At 42.3% G+C, this 24,535-nt stretch overlaps 3 protein-coding genes across 3 annotated transcripts in view; 1 reads left to right on the top strand and 2 right to left on the bottom strand.

Annotated features, from left to right (window-relative positions):
• Positions 1-2,600: 2,600 nt before the first annotated feature.
• On the bottom strand, positions 2,601-10,174 carry LOC107195127 (ubiquitin carboxyl-terminal hydrolase 3-like). The gene is made up of 6 exons (XM_015584912.1): positions 10,040-10,174; positions 6,230-6,377; positions 5,344-6,136; positions 4,883-5,125; positions 4,596-4,789; positions 2,601-4,356 (listed from the first exon to the last, which is right to left on the bottom strand). Exons 1-6 carry the CDS (start codon positions 10,128-10,130, stop codon positions 4,194-4,196), a joined length of 1,632 nt encoding a protein of 543 aa, XP_015440398.1. The 5' UTR covers positions 10,131-10,174; the 3' UTR covers positions 2,601-4,193.
• A 1,365-nt stretch (positions 10,175-11,539) lies between these two features.
• Positions 11,540-12,746, bottom strand: LOC107195212 (40S ribosomal protein S17). The gene is made up of 3 exons (XM_015585016.1): positions 12,672-12,746; positions 12,226-12,377; positions 11,540-11,853 (listed from the first exon to the last, which is right to left on the bottom strand). Exons 1-3 carry the CDS (start codon positions 12,672-12,674, stop codon positions 11,613-11,615), a joined length of 396 nt encoding a protein of 131 aa, XP_015440502.1. The 5' UTR covers positions 12,675-12,746; the 3' UTR covers positions 11,540-11,612.
• A 10,187-nt stretch (positions 12,747-22,933) lies between these two features.
• Positions 22,934-24,535, top strand: part of LOC107185434 (furin-like protease 2) — a 540,167-nt gene continuing 538,565 nt past the window's right edge. The window contains 1 exon segment of the mRNA XM_015573110.1: positions 22,934-23,381. Coding sequence (XP_015428596.1) covers positions 23,196-23,381 — 186 coding nt within the window. The 5' untranslated portion in view covers positions 22,934-23,195.

Below are 24,535 nucleotides of genomic sequence, written 5' to 3'. Positions count from 1 at the left end.
GAATGTTCCCGAACTCGCTCTAAACTCACAAGAGATGTCTTCGTCTGTGTCACCTATCAGTAAGACTCTTTCGAAGAAACGTCTAAACGCAAATGATTTGATCGAAGCGCTGTCGAACGCGTCCTTGAAACACGTAAAGGATCCACGCAGGGTGTCTGGTAGCTCATTGTCCGAAAATATCGAAACAGAGAATAGTTTAAATACGACATTGAGGTCTAACGAAAATCTCGAAGTGTGTGGAACATTCAGCAGGAAATCGCAGACACCCTTAAACGTCTCCAACAGTAAGATAATATCCAGCACACAGAGAGAACAAACTAATTCCAGTACCGTTTCGATTGAATTGGGCAGACAGACTTATCGGAAGGAATTTCTGATGTCCGATTGTGAGGATCTCGAGAGCAACCGTCCTTATCAGGAATCATATGGAGGTTTATCACCAGTGAAACATTTTAGGGAAACTGTCAGGGAGACGTCTGATTCATCGAAGGGGATGAATTTTAAGGAACAGAAGGTGGGTTCCGATTCGAGACTGGTAAAGAATAGTTCACAGGATCACATTGAATCTGAGAACTCGAGTTCACTAGAGAAGGACATTCGACCGACGAATAGCTCATCTTTCTTACAAAATATAAACAGTAGTGACCGGGTCGAAAGCATGGAAGAAACGCAGAATGTGACACGCCATTCCAGTCTCAGCGACGAGTCCTCGATTAACCAATCCGATGGTGAAACTTTCAGGTCGTCGAATTCTTCCGACGATCAGAATGAGCAGAAAAAAGATGATGACGGAACAGACAGTCCTCTATCAAATAGGGAACCGACAAACGATTGTGCAGAAGCCTCACATTGTTACGAGAAGTGTCAATCTCTGTCAAAGCATCCTGAAGATTCCGATAGTTTAATGAAGAAAATTCAATTCAATGATTCTACAACGTTCCCCATCAGTTGCCAGATGAATTTGCTAGAGTCCATCTACGAGGGAGAAGTCTCTGACAGATTTACAGAGAGTACCAAGCCAGGTTTGCTCGCGGAGCAAGTTGGAGACGGTCAGGATATGTGTCTAGAAAATTCCAAGAAATCGTGTTTCGAGTCTTCAGATTCCTCGCCAGAAGACGGTCAGGAAAGGATTCGAGTTTCGTTGGAACGATTGGTGGCGGACCAATTTCGCAAGAACATCTACGCGGAACATGCGAAAGCAATCCAGTCTGATACATCAACGTTCTTTTCGGAGAGATGCCACGACTTACCTTCATTTTCTGGTGTCCAGTACGCGTCCACATCGAAGCTGCGTCATCCTGACGATTCTTCAAGGTACTGGAGGAAGAGCCAAGACCGATTTCCTTTCACGATTTCCGAGAAACCAAGCACGGCTTCGTACAAACATCCTGGACGTCTTGGAAACATGGACGAGGAATCGAATTCTCTGGAGAGAACATACAAACTGGACCTGCATCCGAGTATCACCAGGCTGGCTGGTGGTGGGTTCGAGGATACACCAGCGGGGATCATCGATTACGTATCTTACATCGAGGAACAGCCAACGAAATCGGGAATGAGAGGACTCATGCAACGATTCTCGGCCAGATTAAAGAAATCGAAGAAACGGGAAGGGGACACTGGATCGAATGCAAATATGACAAGCGTTTTGTACGAGAACCGTGATTATCATGGTGATTCCGTGGGAGATAGCTGTTCGGAATCGTCTTTGTTAAAGGAATTTAAAATGTATCAGAATTTGTTAGAAAAACCAAGGATCAACAAAGAATCGCCGGACGAAAAATCGTCGACGATTACTGAAAAGTCTCCCTGTAGCAAAAGTAAAAGTCCCAAAGATACGTTACCGAGTGTTGATTCCAGTAGACGATCTGATCACCAGGATTTATGGGTTCAGAAGATCAAGAATCCCAATTCCAGTCGCAAAGACGAACATCAGATTGTGGAAACGCCGAAGAAAACGGAGGAGAAGACTCTTAGAGATCCTTATTCTGTGTTCTTCGTTAAGAGCTCGCAGACGACACCGGATACGTCCGGGAGAGAGTTACTTCCGGAAGAAGAACCGAGAAAGGATGTTTCTTCGGGGAGAAAGAGAAATAAAGTGAGGTTTCGAGGTAGCACTTTGGCTGTGATGGCTAAAGTGTCTGACGAAAATGTTCCCAAGGAACAGATTAAAAAACAAAAGCTCGAAAGCAGCACGAGAAAGAAGAACGCGAATAGAGGATGTCTTTGCTTGCGATTTTACCGGATGATCATACCCATTCCCAAGAACCGATCGCGGATAAGTCGCGCGACTAGCTCGCTGTCGATAAAAAGGAAATCTCGTTTTTCATCGAGAATAAGGAAGGGATGATAATTTTGTATAAACGCTCGATCGGCGATGTCGAGATTGTTTTATTTTCTGTAGATAACTAGGCAAAATCGAACTTCGAATTTAGTTATGTTACCAAGAAGACTACTCGAAAGTGTATATTTGTAAAATTATGGATTTTAGTTTAATTATTCTGTTAAGGTAACACGTTTCTCTCTTTTGTAACGAAATCATAGGTCCGCGTTAAAGGACCAAGAATATCATAGTTGCGATGAATAAACCGTATGTCGTCGTTCGTGTTCTTTATTTATACGTCGTTCGTACATATTCTCACTTATTCTCAATAATAGTGTTACACGCTTACTTCCATCATTTTTTTTTTGTCTTATTCGTCATACGAGTGAGTCTTTTGCCGAAGATGCGCATTATCGAGTGTTTATCGCCTTAATAAAACGTTTCTTCGCTACGCTTTGTTAACTTATCGTCGTTATTATCGTTTACCATTATAGAAAAAATAAGTCTTTAAATAATCACATAAGAGTCGTCGAGCCTTCGAGAACCGTGGGTTAAGTGAGGGATCGTGGGCAGGGGAAGGGAAGGGAGGGGGGAGCGGAAAAAGAGAGAACGTGTTTCTATACATATTACATGCATGCATACGTGTATATTGCCGACACACACACACACACACACACACACACCATGTAAATGATCCTGCGTTAATGTGAGACGTGGATTTCCGTGATAGGTGTAATACATCTCGGTACTATTTCCTCTCTTTCTTGTTTAAGTATCCCAAGTTTTACGATGAGGGTCACACATTTCCGCATTGTTTCTTTCGTTCTCTTTCGGAACAAACAGAATCGGGCTGGCTCTACATACATGGTATCTTTTCGTTCATCAGCTCCCTCGAAACAACGATGCCGCGCTAAGCCTAGAAAAAATCTATCTACCGAGAAGACCAGTCGTTTTCGCGTTAAAACTAGACGAGGTTACGCGTTACGAGTTATTCCGCTACACGGCCGGGAGGAGGTTCAATCGATTCGCCGAAGGGAGTAGGTGGTCAACGACCACCGGCGAAAAGGAGCACAAAGAAAATCCAACGCTAAAGGCAACGCGTTTCCGCGATACGCCTCGAGTTACTCATTTTTCTTTTCTTCTCTCCTCCGTTTCTAAAAAAGGAAAGGAAGCTCGGCCCCGTGGTTTATGCCCCTACATGTTCACGGAAACGGTCGATCGGTATTCATCACGAGCTAATTGTGTTTTTGCCTACCATGGAAGGGGCTGCATTCGAATTTACCAGGAGACCGGGTAAGCTCTCGTAAGTTACGGGGGTGTAAAATCAATAGGATGGAATATTAAATGAAATTACTAGTCGCCCATTCGCGGACAATAAAGGCTTTGTTTCGCTTCGAACGACGGGGGTGGGAGGGGACGGGGGAGAAGTGGACTCGGATCGGTTTTCGGCTGTCACGCTCGTGCATCGTGCCAATGGCTTTCACACGTATGTGGCAAGTTGCTCTACGATGTCGAGCGATGTCGAAATTGAACCTCCGACAGAGAACTGATTGGCGAAATTCATGCTTTATGGCTCAATTGGGTACGCGATAGAACTTCTGTATGAGAGTAAACTACTTAACCATGCTAAACGATGATTCTTTTTTGCGGGAGGGGTAGGAAAGTGGGCGAAGATCTCCCCGTTCCTCTTTTAGAAACCTTGAAACAGCGTGAGTCTTGTGATTCTTCTGTTTTTGGCCGTTTACTGTGTATGCACCGCCTCAGCTTCGCAGTCGAATTTCGCTTACTTCTTATTCGTTTGGTCGTCGTCGTCGTCGTCGTCGTCGTCGAAGCTCGCGCCGTCGGGACGGGATTGGCCGGGGAAACGACGTCACAAAGGGGGTGGAATGGAGAACTCTTTCCGCACGTAGAACAGAATATAAGGTTTACATTTGGCGACTGCGTCCGTGGTCGCTGGTCGTACTGAGCTATCGTTAAAGTGAAACCATTGTCCGTCGTGAACGGCGAAGGCAGTGTAGTGTCCAGTTCCGGCACTAAAATAAATAATTTCGGATGTCAGAGTAGCGTTTAAACTTTATATTAATTCTTCATACTTTTATGATATTTAATAAACTACCCACACCTCAACTGGTAGGATGATACGCTGTACTAATTAGAAATGCAACTGTACATACTGCAAAATTACTGTAATTTAAATGTATGTTGAAAAAGATGAATGTGAAGCGTTTAGATTTTCACTCCACCAGTCGAGGGTAAATATGATAAGACATACCCTGAACCATGGTGCACGATAACGGCAGCCAAGTCGTACAGGTGACTATTCGACCCGCCCAACTTCGTCCCACTGACGCCGCGTACCGTAAATGCAGACATGTCGAGCGATTTCATGGGGAAATCCACTTGCGTATCCACCTTCGAACGATAAGAATTGCACCACCTAAATCTTTTAATGTGAAGGCACAACACCTGAAACCGAAAAGTGTTCCGGGTTAGTCAGAAATTGAACAGTGCTAGCAAATATTATCCAATGATTTCGAAGAAATTGTGATCGATGCTAACATTAGGCAGCCTGTGTATCCAGAACCTCTTGGTGGACCTTTGCTTTCCCATGCAATTGTCGCAGAAGTAGAGTTCGCTATCAGCCAACTCCTCGACTTTGAAAAATCTCGTCAGGCTGTAGGTGAGACTACAGACCTCTTCCTGTTCTTTCGTTCGTCTTTGCAGTCTGTCCGGTATATCCAATGAGAGATCCTGGAAGGGCTCGTGCGTCTTGGAATCTGTACGGCAGTTCATGCAATGGACCTGCGCGAGGAAACGCGATCCATAATTCGTCCGCGCTTCTCCCAAGAAGAAAATGAATAAAATGACTTTCCAACAGAATGTCCACTCAGAAAAAAAACACTCTTTTTTTTTTTTTGCCCCCGTCATTCCGCGTCAGAATCAACGAAACGTATAACCGGTTAATATATTACATCAACACACATCGATGTTTCCCCTGAAGAAACTTACGGTGGACTTACCACGCTAAGAAGAGTGCCCCCGAACACAGCTGTGACGATGCTTTGCTTGCCACGTAGACCGAGTGGCTCGTGTCCCAGTCGGGGCAGCAATTGCAACAGTTCCGTGTGCAGTCTGTCCAGCATATAGGTGAGAAACTCATGGGCGTCTTGCTGTTGGTAACCACGAAATCGCGGCACGACTTTCCATATTACGAGGAAAAGACATTCCGGCGAGATCGCCTGGCCGTTCGAACCGCCCAAATTCAGGCCAAGCAGAACCTTCCTGAGCTCCTCGGCCAGAAGGGCGTCGCTCATGCTTAGCTCTTTCGCCCGACCAGGCGTGACAATTCGCCCCCTGTGCGTCGGCGACTCGTCGAACGGTATACCCTCGAGACACGGCATCTGCGTGAGATACTCGCAGAAGTGACTGATGTTGTTGAACGACTGCAACACGACGTTCATGAAACACGTGTTCCCGAGATTCCTTAGGCCGACGACCTTCTTCTCTTTGGTTATCTTGGAGCTTCTACGTTTGGTCGCCGGCCGATTGTCCCCACTCGTGCCGTCCAACGAGTGTAGCCTCTTCCGCGCCGTTCTCGGTCGAAGGTTCCGCACGACCACTTCCGCTTTCCATAGAGCGTCCGCATCGGTGTCGTTGTCGCTGTTCTCTCTCCTCGAGGACGGCGTCGTAGGCGGTGACGTGTTCCAGTTCTCCTCGTTTTCCTTGTGTTCATCCTTCCGGAAGGTGATGCGACGGATCTTCTCGATCTGGCCATTCGTCGTGTCGTTCACGACGTACTCGTCGCACATGTAACTGAAAATCAAATATTTCTTTCAAAATTCCTGTCCATTTTTTTTTTGTTTTCCTTTTAAAAAGCGGAGTATCAGTCTGAAAAGAAGCACTGACCAGAATACTGCTAGATTCTCGCAGTCGATGCAAACACAGTGTTGACTATTCTGCTCGTGATGCTGCAACGCGTGGCCGGACACGTATCGTCCGCAGTGGACCGCTCCGCAGTAGAGGCACAACCAAGTACTCTTCTCGGTTCCGCATACTGTAAACAACAATGAATTTGCTTTAATAACAGAAAAACATCGGTGAACGGAATCGGACGAGTCCTCCAAGGTCAAAAAGGATATACATCAGAATCTCGAAGGAATTAAACTGCATCCAAGCTATTACATATTCCTTACATGGAGTAAAGTAGGAAAAATTGGCAATACCACCCTTATCCATAAGACATTAGGGCTTTAAAGACTTTAATGAATACATATATCCCATGCATGTTCGTTCTAGGAGTTGTTTAAATGGTAGAATTTTGTCTAACTGTGAAACAGTTAGTAAATTCGTGTAACGAAAGATACAATTAGGTACTCGATTCCTCTTTGATCGCCTAGTACGACTCGAAAGATGTTCGCTTGTTACGAAATATATATATATAAGTTCCACGTTGGTGCACCATCTTTTTGGCTCGTCTCGGCTTACGTAATTCTCGGGAGAACGCGTAAAACCAGGGTGAATGGATGGAAGGCTGTTCGACACACCCCCTTCGCAGTCGATCGATCGCGCAATGTCTCGCAGTTCTATCGAGTTTGAGATTTTGCATGCCAGTTTCTTTTTGCTCTTTTAACTGACCTCTGCGTTTTAATCGTTGGGATTCGTAGTCCCCCTAAATAAATTGATCTTATTCCAGTCAAATTCAATAAACAAGACGTTTATCAGTAGATTTTCGTAGAAGTCGTTTTGAATACTACGAGAATTATTAATAACTCGCGAAATTTCTTCAGAAAAAAGGCGCGACTAGATGAAAATTGAGACGTCGGTTCGCGCGGTCTGTAATCCGATCCTGCTAGAAGCTCGTTTCGAGGTGGATACGCGTTTATTTTCCGATCGCGAGCCGTTAAGAAACGGTGCAGTTTACAATTCTATTTCCCATGAAATACCCACACACATACAGTACAGTATTAGAATTTAGTAAGGATCAAAAGCTATATTTAGGCCGGGAATACACGAAAAAACATCGATAATTTGGACCGTAACGTGAAAACGATGCGTCTCGATGTATTCTTGGAAGACCAGATCGGTCCTGCTGCTCCGTTACGCGGCCGCACGATAAATCGTTGACATGCGTGCAGGTACGAAGGAGGTCTCGAATATTTGCATTCTCTGGAAGAACCCGATCGTTGATCGAGATTATTGCCGATGCATCCGTTAAATCCGTGTGAAAGCAAAGGAGAATTTACGAGTGATCGACGAGTACACGCGCTTGTCTCTGTTCGTCTCCTTTGGTCATCTTTTCCCGTCCCTTTTCGCCTTGGTAACGGAGGGGAACGATTCGATTCGCCACGCCTACTGGGCTTTTGCGTCGCAGAATATCGTTCATTGCCACACGTAGCGAACTAGCGTGACACGGGGAGGATATGGTGGCCATGGGGAGGACACCAGCAGTGAGGGATGTCCGTGGGCTCGTTGCGAAAAAGAACGGATGAAAAATTCGTCGTCCGAGGCCAGGGGCAACTCGTATCGAGGCATCCGATTAGCAACGACGCCGTTATCGATTTTGCAACGTCGTACCCGAACCAGCTTGCAGCGCAGGAAAAGAGGCAGAAGAGGGGTGTGGGGAGAGGGAGGGGGAAAGGTGTGGAACATGGGGTTCTTTTAGAGCCCACGAGGGACGATTTTTCTACTGCGCTACTCTCGTACCAGCAGCTTGGTAATTCTTACCCAGCATCGCACAGCTCTCGCCGAGAGAGATCAAGGGGATATTTAAATTGATCTTGCCAACCTGGATACGTTGCGATTCGTCGAGCGTGAACGATCTCGTGGGAATAGTGACCTGCGACAACCAAAATCGTGCGTATCTAGCCTATGGCCCATCCGACACGAGAAACCAGGGAAACCGCGGGGCGGCAACTCGCAAACGAGTTGAGCAATCGTACGTCTGCAAAAAAAATCTTCCCGTCTGACTCATCGCCGATAGTATATACACCTCTGGAAATGTTCTACGACTCTCTCCTCGACTATTTGTCTGGCTCCCCCCTAACTGTCCCCCACCTTTAAACCCTTTTCTCTTTCACTCCCCTCACCGACACGTTGAGTTAAATGGACACGTATCTGCGAAACGCGTTGGGCTCCGATATTACGAAGGGCCGACACGTTGAAGAATCAACTGCGAAAGGATCCTGCACGTTTCTTATTTACGTAACTCGATCGGACTCTTCGGGGAACTTGTTACGATTAAATGACTCGAATCACCAGTTTTCACGAAACCCGTCCGCGATCGTTGTCGATTGTAAAACGCTTCTTTCTCGCGGCTCTGCCATAATAAGAGATCGGTAAAAAGGAAAAGACGTTGGCAGTCGTCCGCGGGTTATCAATCATGAAACTGAACGAAACGAACGGTTGAATTTTTAAACGTTCGGTTTACGAATTTGGCCAATGCAATCTTGGTGGCAGGCAGAGACGAGGAGAAAACGGAGGGGTTTAAAAGGGAGCAATAAAAGTATTGCGCATATTTCGGGTAAATATAGTACTAGAGGTCGGGCAAAGAGAAAGGACAAAGACGATTCGCGGAGGAGGAGAAAGCAGCGTTCGGAATAAGGGAAAAACTACCTACGAGGCTGACGTTCTCTCATTGATTTTTCGAACCGCGTCTGTCGGACGATGCTTCTCTCTGTCTCTCGAGAAATCTCGAGGCGATATGTTATGTTGGGCGGACGAAAGTGGATAAAATCAAGAAAAAATGAGAAAACTTGAATGAATCGGGAACGATGAGCACGTTTATCTGGCGAGTTCTAATGACAGATCTCAGGCCAGCTGATTAGTGCCGTCTGGTATTGATTTTCCAATGACGACCGCGCCGCATACTGAGAACTCCCAGCAGGACGATGCACACGCGCACGTCCACGACGGCTCTTGTTCGGTCCGTAGAGGAACACCCATGAACGGAGTACACAGACACGAACTTATATTGCACAGAGAGATATACGTATGTGTTAAGGAGTGGACTTTTCACATCTACACCCGTGTGCACGAACGTACAGCACGCACACACGTGCATACGACGCTTGTCTAGTACTTACACACATGCACGTCGGCAAACGTATATACACACTCGCGTATATATCGCAAAGAGAGACACGTATGATGAGCATGATGAGTTCGATCCGCGATACATACGAACGGGTACGTACGGTCGTGCGTCCATGACGAAGTATTGTCAATAGAGTGTATCTAGTCAGCGGAGGACAAAGTAAAAGGAGCAGGAAGTATAGTATCGGTTGGGTTTGTTTTATCAGACACATGCATTAGTTCTTTTTAGAAGGAAAATAGAAATGGTTTCGCTACGTCTTGTCGGGTACAACGGCTCAAGGCCGCGAGAGGAACGGCCGGGGCCTCGGTCACGAGAGGTAAAGAGAGAAAGAGGTAGGGAAAGAGCAACGAGAGGAACCGAGACCGAGAACGGATAAAGAACGTAAAAGAAATGAGAATAAAGAAAATGGGGAGACAATAGGAGGCGAAGGAAAGATTGAGATCGAACGGAGCAAGAACGACGTGCATAATAGTAGTGAACCTGCGAAAGAAAGGATCGGGGATAGTCCGTGTGGAACACAGAGAGAAAGAGGTGCAGGGTTCAGGCCTTCAGATACAAACACCTCTTTCAAACGCTGCTGGAAGGATAGTGGGTTCTTGGGGGCTTTTGTATCAGGGTCCTACCTGCACAGACGAACGGTAGATCCTTCGTACAGCTTGCTTCTACGTCGTTACCGCCGAATTGGACGCTTTGAGCAAGATGTGGACACTCCATGTTTTCCTAGGCACAATTCCACGGGGCCCTCGTGGCCCCTTCGTCGGCGAGTGCCTGCGTATGTACGTGCCTGCGTTTACAACGTGTGTTCTTACTCCCTCTCACTCACTCACTCTCTCTTTATCTCTCTCTTTCTCTCGTTCTCTCTCGTTGTAGGCAAAGGAGAGTAGTGGCAGACAGAGGACAGGGTGGGAATGATACAGAAAAGTCGGGGTACGCTCGGCGCCCCGTAATATCCGTCACATAGCGCGGAAAGGGTACTATTCGGTCCCTTTAACGAAAAAGAAAGGATGCAACTGATCTCGATGCGCAACGACGACGGACTGAGGAAAACGAGCAGACCGAAAAGAGCAGTGGAGCGCCCGACTGGCCCCGACTACCGACCGAACGCAACCGAGCTGCGTCGGGCTCGGTTCTGCGGTGGTCGGGCTACCTCCAGAGTCACAGACCACTAATAGTCGACTGACTCGCCGGTTGTACAGTCTCTCCTCCCTGCTCCCGAGAGTTCCAACATTCGCAGGCGTGCGATTACAGCTACTCTCTCCGTTTCTCTACCTCTTTCGTCCAATCCTCGCTCCGTCGTTCAGGTTGTACTAGGCCGTGGATCGTGCTAGGTCGCGCAGCCTCTGAACAAGTAGCCAGGTCCGACCCAATCGTGTGGGCGCCACGGAAGGGCGACGCGTTTCACCAATAATGCACACACGGGCGTATCGAACATTGTCTCTTGCAAAATATTTCAGGTTGCAAAATCTATTCGACACGGTGTCGTGTGCCTTCTCGACATTTGAGCCGCTAGAAAGTGTATCGACGATAAATTCGATATTTGTGAGGAATAATATTGCGACGCTCTGACGTTTCGAGCGAAGAAACCAGGGGCTAATTCCCTCGAAAGAAATGCAAAAAGGAAAATACAATCGCGGAATTTGTTAGACGAAAAAATAGTATCCGCCTGTAATTGAGGAGTGTTGGAAATAGTAGCCCATATTGGAGCAAGGTCTAATCAAACCTACTTAGCAGTTTCATACTACAAATTTGTATAGAGCTCAAAGTTAACACAATACACGCACACTGTACTGTGGAAGCTAAAATAGTTAACAATATTTCGATACGAATCACTTGCTATTGAAATAAACTAAAGGTATTGCGTAAAATGAAAGTCAATTTTTCGTTTCGATTAGATGGCTGACTTTCACGCATGCGTATATTGATTTTAACCTATCTTTATAACGCCCGTAAAATTTTCCAATAGTATGCTCGAAAATATTAGAGTCTGAATATATAAACAATTTATTATAAACATACGCTGTTTTGAATTGTTTTGATACTGTAAAAAAAGGTACTATATATCAAGGAATGATACAATGGTGTAAAAATCATTGTAGCATGATAAAAATGGTTACAAAACATGATTCCTTCAGAATGTCAGCTTGCAATTTTATTAAAAAGTGCAACACTAACAAACTTATTTAATACAAAGAAAATTTAAGAACGTCTGCTATATGGTGGTAATTGAGATTGTGTGAGTTGGAGTCCAGGAATATTGTTGAATCCAAGCATCTGTAACATTTCCTTAGTTTCTGGGTCAACTTCAATGATATCATGCTCCAGGGCAGAGACTTCAGGAACATAGTTGTCTCTACGTTCCCTCTCTTCTTCCTGCAGTTTGATGGAGATGCCACGAACTTGGCTATGCCTTAGACGTTTCATCAAATGTGTAACAAATCTGTTGAATAAGTAAATAGTATTTAAATGATTAATTTTTTTTAGTATGTATATTATATATTTTTGTTGGAAAAGATATGACAAGTTGTAAATTAATTATTCAAGTCATACAAGTAAATAGTGATGAAACTAAACAACTTTTAAGTTAAACTAAGAAAGTCATAATTAAGAGCCCATTTTAAGAACCAATTTTTATTGTTAAATTAATGGTAAATTTATCAAAGTTAAGATGTTCAATTTAAGAATTTTGTTTCAAGGCGTGAAACAAGTTGTTTGTACTGTAAATTTTACAACTTTGTCCTATCCCTTCAAACAAGTATAAAAACAAAGCATTTGTATATTAAATTAGCATGTATTTTTAAAGAATACGTACCCAGCAATTTTGTTGCGTAGAGATTTGCTAGGAATAATAGCAATTTCTTCGCATATCCTCTTATTTGTATGGAAATCCATAGTCAATCGAGTATAGTATTTCTCGATGATGAGTTTCGCGGCCTTCTTGACCGTCTTTGTCCTAACGCGACTCTGTAATCATAAATCATTTTTTCTCTATACTCACAAATTTCATTTCGCATTAATCGTATTTTTCACTCATCCATATGCACGAAAAAATTAAGAAACACTGGCAACACTTGCACATAACCTCAACTAGTAAAACTACATTCAGTTAACAATTATATCACTTTTAAATAGGTAATATTCCCATTTTGGTATTCAGTATATTTATCGAAATATTGCTAAGTTATTAGTTTTTATATTTAACAATGGATTGCTAAGATTTTTGTTGATTATTACTAAAAAATATTAAAATCTACGAACCATGATGGCTAGTGTACCGGAAAAGGCATAAACCAAAATGGAAGAGAGATACTACCGCTACGTGACTATCAACAGCGGCGGCCGAATAGAGAGTTACATCGTTTCAGTTTCGACACTACAGACATCTATGTCTCTGTTCCATTTATCTTCAGAAGTTTCATTTATTTGCAGACAGTAACTGTGAAATAATCGAAACTAGATTTATAGATAAAAATTGTACATAGCATCGAGACATCAGTTTGATCTAACTTTTATATTTCAAATAACGCAATTACATTATTGAACAACATTCTTTCGGATAATGTAAGAAGTACATAACATCGAAAGTTGGTACAAATCTTCATTCAGTATTTCAAATAATATTAAATCTTTTCTTTAATGCATATTAAACATTAGTGTTTCCAATAAACATCAACGGTTATTATTTTAAAAAGTGCAACATAACTGTATGTGAGAAAAACACGATGTTTCCGCTCGTTGACAGAAGGTAGCGCTAGCGACTCGAATGGAGTACCGCAAAGCAGTACGGAACGTCAGTGAGTCAAAACATGTCGCACGCTGCGTTGTCGCTTCGTAAACTAAGGGTAAACACGTCTCAGTTTGATTTTCCGCGAGTGACATTCGGTTTCCACGACAGCGAGAACAGTTCCGAAGACGAGTTATTGTTTAGTTTGAACAAGGTGTCTGTGAAATGTCAGAAAATCGAGAACGCCAGGTGACAGGGTTGCGAGCAGTCTGCTAAACGATAGTGGGGGAAGTTGGTTGGTGGCAGCACTGCAGGGAGAATCAGTAAAAGAAGGAAACAGAGAGAGAGAGAGAGGGCGAGTAACAAGGATAAGGTTAGGCCAGTGGCACGGAGAGGGGGCAACGAGAGTGAGATGACACGACACCACGAGCGCGTCCGCAAGACAGAAACAGACAATTCGTTCAAGCGTAGTCGGTGTTTGTCCGTGGAAGAAAGACGGGAAATCGCGATAGGGAAAAGGACAACCGATAGCGAGAAGGAGGGCAGACTCGTGAGGGAGAGGCGACGCGTTTGTTTATCGCCTTGGTGAACGGCGAGAGCAGTCAGTGCGGTGCTACACTTGGCCTGTAGTGGTTAGGACGATCGGTGGTAGCTCGGTACGTCAGTTTCGGTCTTGTTCTTCTGACAATTTATTTCGGAATTGTTGGTGCGCGGGTGCCGTGTGTTCTCTGTCCCACACATGTCAACGTTCGTCTGACTTCGCCGAAGACCTCGTGCCGGAAGAACATGCCGCGAAGCACTGGCAAAACATAGTCGTTTCGCGTATATCCGTGTGTCAAAGTCGGGTGACATTCGTGTGTCATACACCGGCAGATTGCTGGAATTTCGTTGACAACGAGGGAGCTTGCGACACCGCGTTACTGGACAGGTAAGCGTGTTCAAATATCATCGTTTCGAACTTTAAAAAAAAAAAAAATAGCCTTTGATCTTGGGATCAAGTCTTACGAGTACCATTGCCCGTAATAATCTCAGTGTCATATCGTTGGTTTGTGTCTCCGGTTGCTCCGTATCATCGGTTCTCGGCCGGCGACCGATTGCTCGCCCTCTTTCTCGCGGCCTTTTGTTTCTGTCAGCTGACATCCGCGTCCTCGTGTTCCTGGCGACTTTCACCTCGTGAAACTTCTCTCTGCGTTTGTGGCAATTCAACCGCGTGTTCCTTTTCTTCGCCCCGGGTCCGGTTTTGACGCGACCCGTTAAACGACGTTTTAACGGGAACGGTTCGCTCGTGAATTTCTCCCCGAACGTGGAACAACGGGTCGTTGATCCCGATTCTTTCACTTTCATCGAAAATACACACACGCTGACCACGATCACGCGGACGAATCGTACACGAGCGTATTGCTTAACAGAGGAAAAAAGCCTGTGAAAGCAAGTGGGTCGCGTTTCGCGTGCAATTCTGGCTGGGCCTGTGTTGCCGTGCGAAAAATCATCGATCTCTGGCCGATCGTATTCACATGGTGTCGCCAAAGAAAAAACGTTCCGTTATCATTTCGATCATGCGGGCTTGAAAAACCGTTCAGCCACGATTAACGGCTCCTCGTCGTTCTGAAACTAATTACGGTTTCGCGTTACGTTCGCGGTACACGTTTTCATGATTATTTCCTTCATCTCTTTCGTTTTTTCTTTTCGTTACGTTTTGTGGCCTGGTTCGCGTGTAGCGTTGTCTCTTCAAGAAACGCCACACGCGATGTACGGATAGGAAAGAAAAAACGAGGTTGCGAGCAAGAAGGAACAGATAGTTGTTTTTCTGTCGACTGATGTCATGTAAATTAGCGACCGGAACGTTTGTAAATATAAGTACATATTCTGCTCTTTTTATCGGTTAAGCTTGGAAACACAGTCTGTTCACGCTTAAACTCTGACCTTGCGTTGGTAATTTTAAGGGATCTTGTTATTGGCCGCGTGGTGGGCAGTGTTATGACCCCTCCGGAGTGATGCAGGTATACAGTTAATTCGTTGACAGGTTAATCGCTTACCGGCTACAGATATGTTTGCTGCGATGCGGGTAAAAATTAGAATTAATTTAAATGCGGTGCGCTAACTGTGGATTTTTGTGTCATTGTCACGTGGCAGCTGATATGGTGGCCGTTAGTGTTGCAAATGCGTTATTCGGTGGATTTCAATTTCAAGTGATAATATTTTTATTGAAAAAGTCATTTTTTAAATGAAGTAGTTTTTGACGATTTATTTAAATGTTCGTGATAGATATAAGTATATAGGAAATATTTATTTGGAATGTAGTCACGTGTGAATCGAAATAATAGTTTCGGATATATTTCAGCAGTAGTCTTGATTTTCATTTAATTAGCTCACTATTATTGATATTAATCGCTTACTAATTGTAGGTTTTATAAATGGATGCGTGAATTTTGCAACTAATATTCTGTCATGTTAATGTAAAGCTTAAATGATTAAGTTAACGTTAAGTTAATATTAAATTTTACCCAAGACAGGGTGGATTTATCTAGTACAGTTTGAGATCCTGTACGCGTATTGATCATTTGAGTCTTAACGTGCGATTGAAAAGTACGTGTACATTGATTGTGATTGACTATTTTACATCATCAGATGTGTGGTAGATTATCCTTGATGAAAAAAAAGATGCGTGATTAGTAATTCATTAAGCAGTTTAATTCTCTCTCCACGTAATACACATTTAGCTTTCATTTAATAAAAGTCGGGCATAGAATTGTTATGTTTGAATTAAATGTCAAAGTTCTTTCGTTTTCTACCGTGTTTACAAATCAATATCATTTTACATTATTTAGAGTACAATTAAGTCAGAATTAAAGGCCAAGTAGAATATAAGTAAGGAAATAAAAAGGGAACACCATGACCTTCGGTGTGTCAAAATCCATAAGAGCCCCCGTCCTATTTGCTTCCTCATTATTAGCGTATGGAGACGAGGTGTATAGATCGTTATTCGTGGGCCGCGTATTTATTAGTATAGTTGTCACCAAACCGTCCGGATGTGTGTGGTTGTTCGATGCTGTCGTCATCAGTGTCTTCCCGGTGAGCACTCGTGTCATTGGTAATTGAATTCGGTACGCAAGACGCTTATTCCCAGATGTTGACGACGTTGAACCGATGCGTACAGACTGACAAAACAGGCGATCTAGATCCAAAATGTAGAAAATTACTCTATTCGACGCATATTTCTAGTCTCGTAGCTTCTCTGAGATTTTATATACAGGATTTAGATCTATATACAGCGTTTCAGAACATATATGTAGGTATAATTTTAGGGGAAAAAAGTGCATATGATACATACTGTGCAATAATTAAATTTATTTTTATTTAAGTAAATTCTTTTAGAAGTAAGTTAGCCTTCTTAGAAAAGTGTCTTATTGAACCTTTTACACTTGATCAATGTGTTCTAGAAATGCATTTAGAAATACGTTAATTGGTCCAAATGGACCTGGATATTAATATTAAGTAGAAGAATGCAAAAAGTTAAATAGAAAAGTTATCCTTTATCCATTTTGTTCATTGTTTCTGTGAATTTAATTTGTCCTTAAAGTTAAAATAGTAATATTGTAATAGTAATATTGAGTAATCACAATGTGAATTCATCTATTTGTTTTAGTGCAATATTTGTTTATATACATTAGTTTTTGTACTAACAGTTATACCAATCTGTGAAACGTACTTTCTGGCTATTCCCCATATTTATTCTGTACAATCTTTATGATGTGACGATACAGCTACGTGATAATGGGAAACCCTATTCTCCCGTGTATCTTTGGAGCATGCTGGGTGCAGTGAACTTTTTCAACCGAATTCACATAACTTTTCACGGAACAGTTTATGGTCAACATGTGATGTACCATTATCGCAGCGATAGCATGTTTTATTTGTATTAAGTGGTCCCAGATGTTTCACTGGCTCTTTAATTAGTACTAATTCAGCACAGTTTTTATCGCTCAATTATACTTCCAAACATTAGAGTCTCTAATAGTACCAGGAAATACAGAAAAATAAATTACTTGCGAATCGATTTAATGTCCACGTATCACGAATTACCGTATAACTTAACAGTCTATGAAATATTTCTCCTACGAAGCATCGTTCTTGACGAACTAAATTCGCAGGAACTCACGGTTTCCTCCGACCTGACAGGCATAGAATTTTATGACCGCCGATGCCACAGAAACCAAAAAAAGTTGTTTTCAAAGAAGGATCGTAAAATTTATAGTTTGCAGTGAACGGTGTGCATTACAATTTTCACCGTGATCGCATTAGCCTGGGTAATTTCGGTATCGGGCCTGGAGTTGTTCTGGTATAGGTGTTCAGGTCAGATATGTCTTATCGGGGCCAACCATTTTTTTTCTTCTGATGTACGTTCGTTAAATTGCTCGTGGTCGCTCCGTAATTAGAACAGAAATATCGTGCAGCTGTGTTTCCCCGTGGCTTGTTTCACGCGACAGACTTGCATGTTCCCCGTCGGCGTAATTACAATTGATTCGCCGCACTTTTATTCGGTCACCGGCGTGCCTCTGATACTTTTCCCATTTGCGGGCTTTGCGATCTATCTGTAGTTTCGCAGAATCCCGGGCTCAAAAAGGAATTTTTGCGTCGCACAATTTCAGGACAATATTGCTGGTTTGCTTTGTTACGTGGTACATCGACAGGGCACGATTCAAAAATATCTCGAAACCACGTCACCGGCGTCAGACATAACTTTACGGTTTGTTAGTGATTCGATCGGTAGTTAGGTAACGTTGTTTCGTAGAGCTTCGGCTGTTAATTTCGATTAATTTCGATCGCTTGGGTGCCGAGTAGGTCGGTTATGCGGATTTTTTTATTCATACGTGTATGTAATTGGTCTGATTTATATTGTGTTTCAGTATGCATTTATATAGAAGTGTATTATTGCTCCGTATTGACTGGTTGAACTCATTCATGGGTATATTTTACCTATGACTTTATGAATGAAAATTAATAACAAAGGTCATTATTAGCTCATCTAATTATAATGTACTGTAGGAGACGATAGTAATCAGGAGGAACCATAGATGAGTCTCTCAAATGCTTCAGATGTAGAGTAAGAGCTCAAATAAATTTCGAATAATATTTAGATTACAAATTATTACGTTTCTGTATACCAATTTACTCTTTGTACATCATTATAAAGTTTAAAAAGATGATTCACGTACATCATTACTTCTGGAACGAAAATCAGCCATCTGCATTAGACAATAAATTTGTTAAAATGATTAAAAACAAGATAAGGTATACCGTTATAACACTTATAAATACCTATAATAATTGAATTTACAATTCTTGGGGGAATTTATAGTTCCTGAAAAATCGTTATTTCTGGAGATGACCGGTTCTTGAATCAAATTCTTCATTATTTCTTTATAGTAACCCTACTATTGGCAGCATTTACGTGATTCTTGCATCAGACGAGAGCTCTTTTATCGGTAGGCTATATTCTAATCTGAAAAATGGGCAAAAATAGAGATGACTGTTTGTTTCACCGAAGTCTTCAATTCATTTCAAGGTCATCGTATCAGAAAAGATTATTCTCAATTGTCAAAAGTATTTGCAGCTACAGACACCTTTCGATTATCGTCCCGAACTCGGGTCCGCGCCAGGACAATAATCGTATAGGGAGAAATGCTTAAGATTCTCGTAAATTCGTTTGTTGCCCACAGCCCGAGCCTCGGCAACAAAGTGTGCGCTTGACAGGTTCCACGCCCCCCTCTCCAGTGGTGGGGATAACGTCTGACAATAATCGTGTAGAACAAGTCAGACGATAATCGAGAGGAGTCTGTAGTTGGAACAAGATTATTCCACGATGAACGTTTCTAGTCTAGTGTATCGGTTTAAAAACCGACACGCGGTGATCAGTGGCCGAAGGATGAAATTATCCAATTTTATTCGCCGCGGGGGGGAATAAAAACTCGGACGAAAAACACATCTTTCACGCGTCGCTCCAATTTGCCTGCTAAACTGTTGCGCGCAATAGCAATTTCGTGGATGGAATCCAGTTAACTCTCGGGCGGCTCCGCGTAGAACTCAATCGGCCTTTCGCTCGTTTCGCGGTAACTATCGACAATACGACCGGTATCGACTTCTCCCTTTACTAGACAGGAGAGGGGTGAATTCGTAAGCTACTTGCCGAACTTCCGCGAACACACGCTCGCCTGGATAGTTCACGATCGAAATTAGATCATTGACCGCCCTGCAACGGTTTTCTCCGCTGCCATCGGACAGCTCCGGGCGACATGGAGTGTTCTCGGTCGGATTCTGCCGATCCAGGCCCCTACCGATTCTCCGTTTGTTGCTCGTTCACCGACGCATCGGTAATGACTGTTCTTCGTCGTTGACCTGCTTCCATCGGAGGATTTTGCGTTGTTGGGTATTCGCGAGGGACGTGGGAGTTTGGACATGGGAAACGGGGCAACCTAACTGGACCAGCTGATATAATTGGGAGATCACGTGGCGCTGGCAATTCTGTCGGTAAACTCGACGAATAATTCCATGTTCATGATCATGATAAATATTGTAATGTATCATCACCGAATAATTTCTCGGATGATGCGAGTCTTCTTTGAGATAATGTTGATGTTTAGGAATTATTAGGACTACTGATGATCTGGCGAGATAATATTTCTATAATTTAGTTCTCTAGAAAAGAGATTGAAGAGATATTAAATTTTATAGTAATAGTGTTACCAGGTTAAACAGGAAGTAACGATCCTTTAACAGTTTGTTCGCCACGTCACCCACTTACAGTAGGTGACACAATTTTTGGTTTGTAATTCAAAACTAGTCTTTATGGCGAGATAGTGAATGAAACAAGTCTTATGCAGTCTTGTGGAAAGGTTAGAAGACTAACTACTCTGATGAATCTTGAATTACAAGTAACTATACGGTTAAAAGAAATGCTTTCACTTCGTGGACTTTTCCTGGGTGTTACTTTAACACTCGACGTGTTAATGAGGATAATTGTGTATAGGGTATTCCGGGATTAAGTTGACAAACTTGTCGAGCATGTTTAGCAGTTCGAGTAACTTACAGGTTCACAGTTATGTCAAGTCATTAACCAATTAGATTGTGTACACTATGTGTCTGTTATAGTTTCTTAAAAACTCATAAGAAAAGTTAAATATTATAGGTACATTCACACGCGTAACAATGTTACTTCAATTTTATGATTGATTTATGCTTTACAGGGAATGTTCACGTTGGCGTTAAAAGAGGCCCATCGAAGCATAGAAATTGATCATTAAATGCAGTTTGAATATTTTCGTTTTTACAAAAAGACATTCCTCAAGAAGCATTTTCTAGATCTATAGTATATACAATTTTTACAGTTTGAAATGATTTGTTAGGTAGCTTGGCAAAATTCATCGTCATTTAAAAATAACAAATACATGAAAAATAAACACAACTGTAGTTCATAAGAAGCTGTGTGCAGTATATCATTTTTGACAGAACTCGTTAACAAAAATCACTTTTAATCGTAAATACACAAAATCTAAAATACTAACCACTCCTTTCACGCGATATTTAGATCGTTGTATCGAGTAGATTACTGTCCCATTTGGATTTAGAATAGAGATGGATATCAAGTTTTCTTTGTAATCCTGTTTCTTTCGCTATGATTAGGGCAATTTTTCTTTCTTTCACAAGGTCCACGTAATATGATTCATCGAAGGGCGTCGCGTTATCACGTTTACATGAAACGATTGTTATATCGTGGATGATTAATGTTTTCTTGATACCAGTTTTTCCATTATCCGTCGAGTCACAGCTCGTCTCCGGATCCTAATTCCGCGAAAGTCCCGGGAATTCCATCGATGGCTTTAACACACTTTTGGAAAGACTTTCCTAAGAAACTCTCGACCCTTCGGTGTCGGGTACGGATCGAAGATTCACGGAACCTGGAGCTTTTCGATTTTTATCAAGTTTTCCGTGAACGTCTTTAGGACACGGGAAGAGATATACAAGGGAACGTTTCATCGGTTTTCGATTTTTGACACGGCGTGTCCTCGCAGCTCGCCCGAGTAATTGTCTCCGCTCCGTCGTGACTCAGTGCCGCAGCAATATCGATTTGCATTATGCCCCGGCAAAATCGGTTCCTCGCGGAAATTGAACGGAAACGGAAGGAAGTACGGACTCTGTTAAAAATTCTTTTTACCTCTCCCCCTTTCACGTTCGCCTGGCGAGTGTCCAGCGCGTCATGTTAAGAGACTCTGTTGGCGATAATCCGTAAAATATTGATAATTTAACGATATGCTTCGGTAAATCTGGAATAAGTACGGTATTCACGAAACCCTGAAATTCCTAATTTCTTCTTTTATCACACTTTATGGTAACATTAACAGTAAAATCTTTATTACGTCAATCGCTTGCACAACGGTGTAAATGTGAGCTTGTTATTAACCTTAATTTGAATATGGTATACCTACTAGAAATAAGATTTTTTGGGATTTTAGATGTAACTAGACAATCACTGAAGTTACTGTAACTTCACGGAATTCACCTCTAATTAACACAAAGAACCAGGTTTAGTTTTATCATGTTGGGACTTACTGAGTAGTTTAATTAAAGATACGGAAGATTTACAACTGAAATCGAAAGATAGGTCAGTTAAATTTCTTTTTCGCTATCAGATAACCAGGGACTAGAGATAAGCTTAGAAAGATAATTAAGGGATCATTTTACTTTGAGGACCGAAAAAGTTAAGCTATCTTTAAGGATTTTTTCCTCAGTAAATACAATGTGTAATCAAGTGCATGTTGTCAGTATTTATTGAACTACTTATAAATGATATGAAAGAATTGCGAAAATAATTTTATTATATTTTATTTTAAGTTATCTTTTATCATGAAAGTGACGTATCAAAAAAAGGTACCTATCTCTACGGCGCCGGTGATTTCACAGTTCAGACAGATCTGAAACAAAAAATTCAAGGAGATTCTTAATTAGTATGAGTGGCGCTATCGCACAAATCACAATAAAAAATTTATCTTAAAAAATAACGAAATGGCGCGGGTCCAATAGACAAATGAAAGAAAAGCACTTTTTTCCGATGATTTTGTTGTGTAAAAAGTATGCTAAATTAAAGATATAAACATGACTGTAGTTCCTGCGACAGCTACATTCATACCAATTAAGAATCTTCTCCAATTTTTTGTTTCAGATAAATCTCAACTGTGAAATCACTTTCGCCGTGGAAATACCTTTGTTTGACACGTCACTTTCATGCTAATAGAAAACTTAAAACAAACTATAACAAAATTACTTTCGCAATTCTTTCATATCATTTATAAGTAGTTCGATAAATACTAACAAGAAAAACATACCTAAAAATAGCTTAACATTTTCGGCCATTAAAGTAGAACGACCGCTTAAAGTCGCGAATGATTTACAACTGAAATCGAAAGACCAGATCCCAAGTACAACCAGGAGCCCGTAAACCCGTAGATAGAAATAGTATTTGCGCTCCGTATCCGCGAAACGGGGAAGTCCTTCCCGAGATAATTAATATCGCCGTACACCGCAAGGGATCCGAGCGACATCCTTCCGGTGCTTTGCACACATCCGAGGTAACGTGGTTTTCCTTGATTCTTTTTGTTGCAGATCCCGTGGTGCCGTACCGAACAGTTCGCGTCTCCGTCCTTTCGGCTTTTATCGGGACGTTTCCCGTTTTCCATTTCTCCCCTTTTTCCTCCTCCTCCTCCTCCTCCTCCTCCTCCTACTCCTCCGTCGATGCGTCGGGACGATGGCGGCGATGGTGTATAATGGGAATTAAATGAAAATTCGCGAGTCTCCCGTCGAGCTTTCACGGTGGTGATCCAGTTTCCGTAAATCCGTCGCGGCGCGTCGCGTGCCATCGAGTCCCTCGAAGCTGGGATCGTTTGGGAGGGGGGGGGGTTGAAATTTGGATCGTGAAGCATTCGCGGACGAACACTATCGCGCGCGCGCGCCCCCGCGTCCAACTGACCGTGTAAAGTATCCACTCGTCATTTCCCGTCGACGAGATGATCGTGAACGCCGCGAGCCGGTTGTGCGTTTTGTTGCTGATCGGTGTTCTCGTGAAATCGGAACCCGCGCCACGCCCGCGACCCGCGCCAATCTACACCAATCAATTTGCGGTACACGTGCCGGATGGACCGGAAGCTGCAGCCGATATCGCCGCCAAATACGATTTCGACAATTACGGACAGGTGAGTGGAGCTTTCTGTATCCGTCGTGCAATTAAGTGTTGGGTGCTGTTTGACCAGTTGGAACGGATCTTTTGGGGTACTGGATTTAACCCTTTCGATTATGGATGGGTTTCTCGAAACCTCGAAACCCCTGTTTTTTGTCATTCGAAACTCTTGAAATCTATTTAAGAGAAAATATGAAGTCGATGAATGAATGCCGAATATTCGGTGCGAAGTTAATACTAAAACTACCAAACCCGTCAGTGACGGATTACAGATTCGCTATTTTACCATTACCAAAATTATAATGGTGCTTTTGACGGAATTTATGTTGGTTCTTTTTTTTTAGTAAAGATTTTATTTTACGGTATATTATTCCAGATTGTCTTATATATTCTGTACATTAGTGTATTATGTAATTTAATTTATATAGTATTCATTCAATGCTGGTAGTTCTAATGTTAAGGATACAACATATAAGCAGATTGGCAATCGCTCGTGAACGTGGAAATGCGGGTTAAGAACATGTGATTCGTGTGAGCTTGACTTAGGTTTTTTCAAATTTTTTTTTCAATTATGTATTGTAGTACAAGGTAGGATCTGCTAAACTATCGAGTGTTAGTACTAAAAAAAGGATAAGTGAATACATTGTTATGTTTTTGTTTGTGTTCCGTTTAACTTTTAACTCCTTACAAACCAAAATCACCGCTTCAGGTTTCGAGAGTTTCGAGTATTGAAATCTTACATAGGTTCGGATTCGAGTTTCGAGAATTTAAAAATTAAGTTCCACCTCTACTTTCGACCCTAGTGGGACACATACGTCCCGGTGAATATTTCTGTTTCTCTGTGGAACAATGTGTCACGTATGTGCGATATTTTATACTTTTTTAGTTTGTCTGACTGTATATTACTATGTTTGATTGGTAATCATGACAATAAACAACATAGCAACGTGCAGGTTAATCTTTGTTTAGGCAGTGTACATGTGACTGCAGAGTCACAGTGGCAGAAATCTAATTTTTTGCATGTGTAATTGAACGATTCCCTTAAATTTTTATCGTAGCCTTTCACTTTATGGTCTAAAGTAGCTGTTTTGTTTAAATAATTTATGAATTAGTATATTTTTATTCTTCTTCGTATTGAACATAGCGGTACTTGTGCGTTTTTGAGACCTG

This window comes from Dufourea novaeangliae, unplaced genomic scaffold (genome assembly GCF_001272555.1).
Source record: "Dufourea novaeangliae isolate 0120121106 unplaced genomic scaffold, ASM127255v1 scaffold18, whole genome shotgun sequence".
NCBI lineage: Eukaryota > Metazoa > Arthropoda > Insecta > Hymenoptera > Halictidae > Dufourea > Dufourea novaeangliae.
Note: the sequence above shows the minus strand (reverse complement) of the source record. Positions and strands in the feature narration are given on the sequence as shown.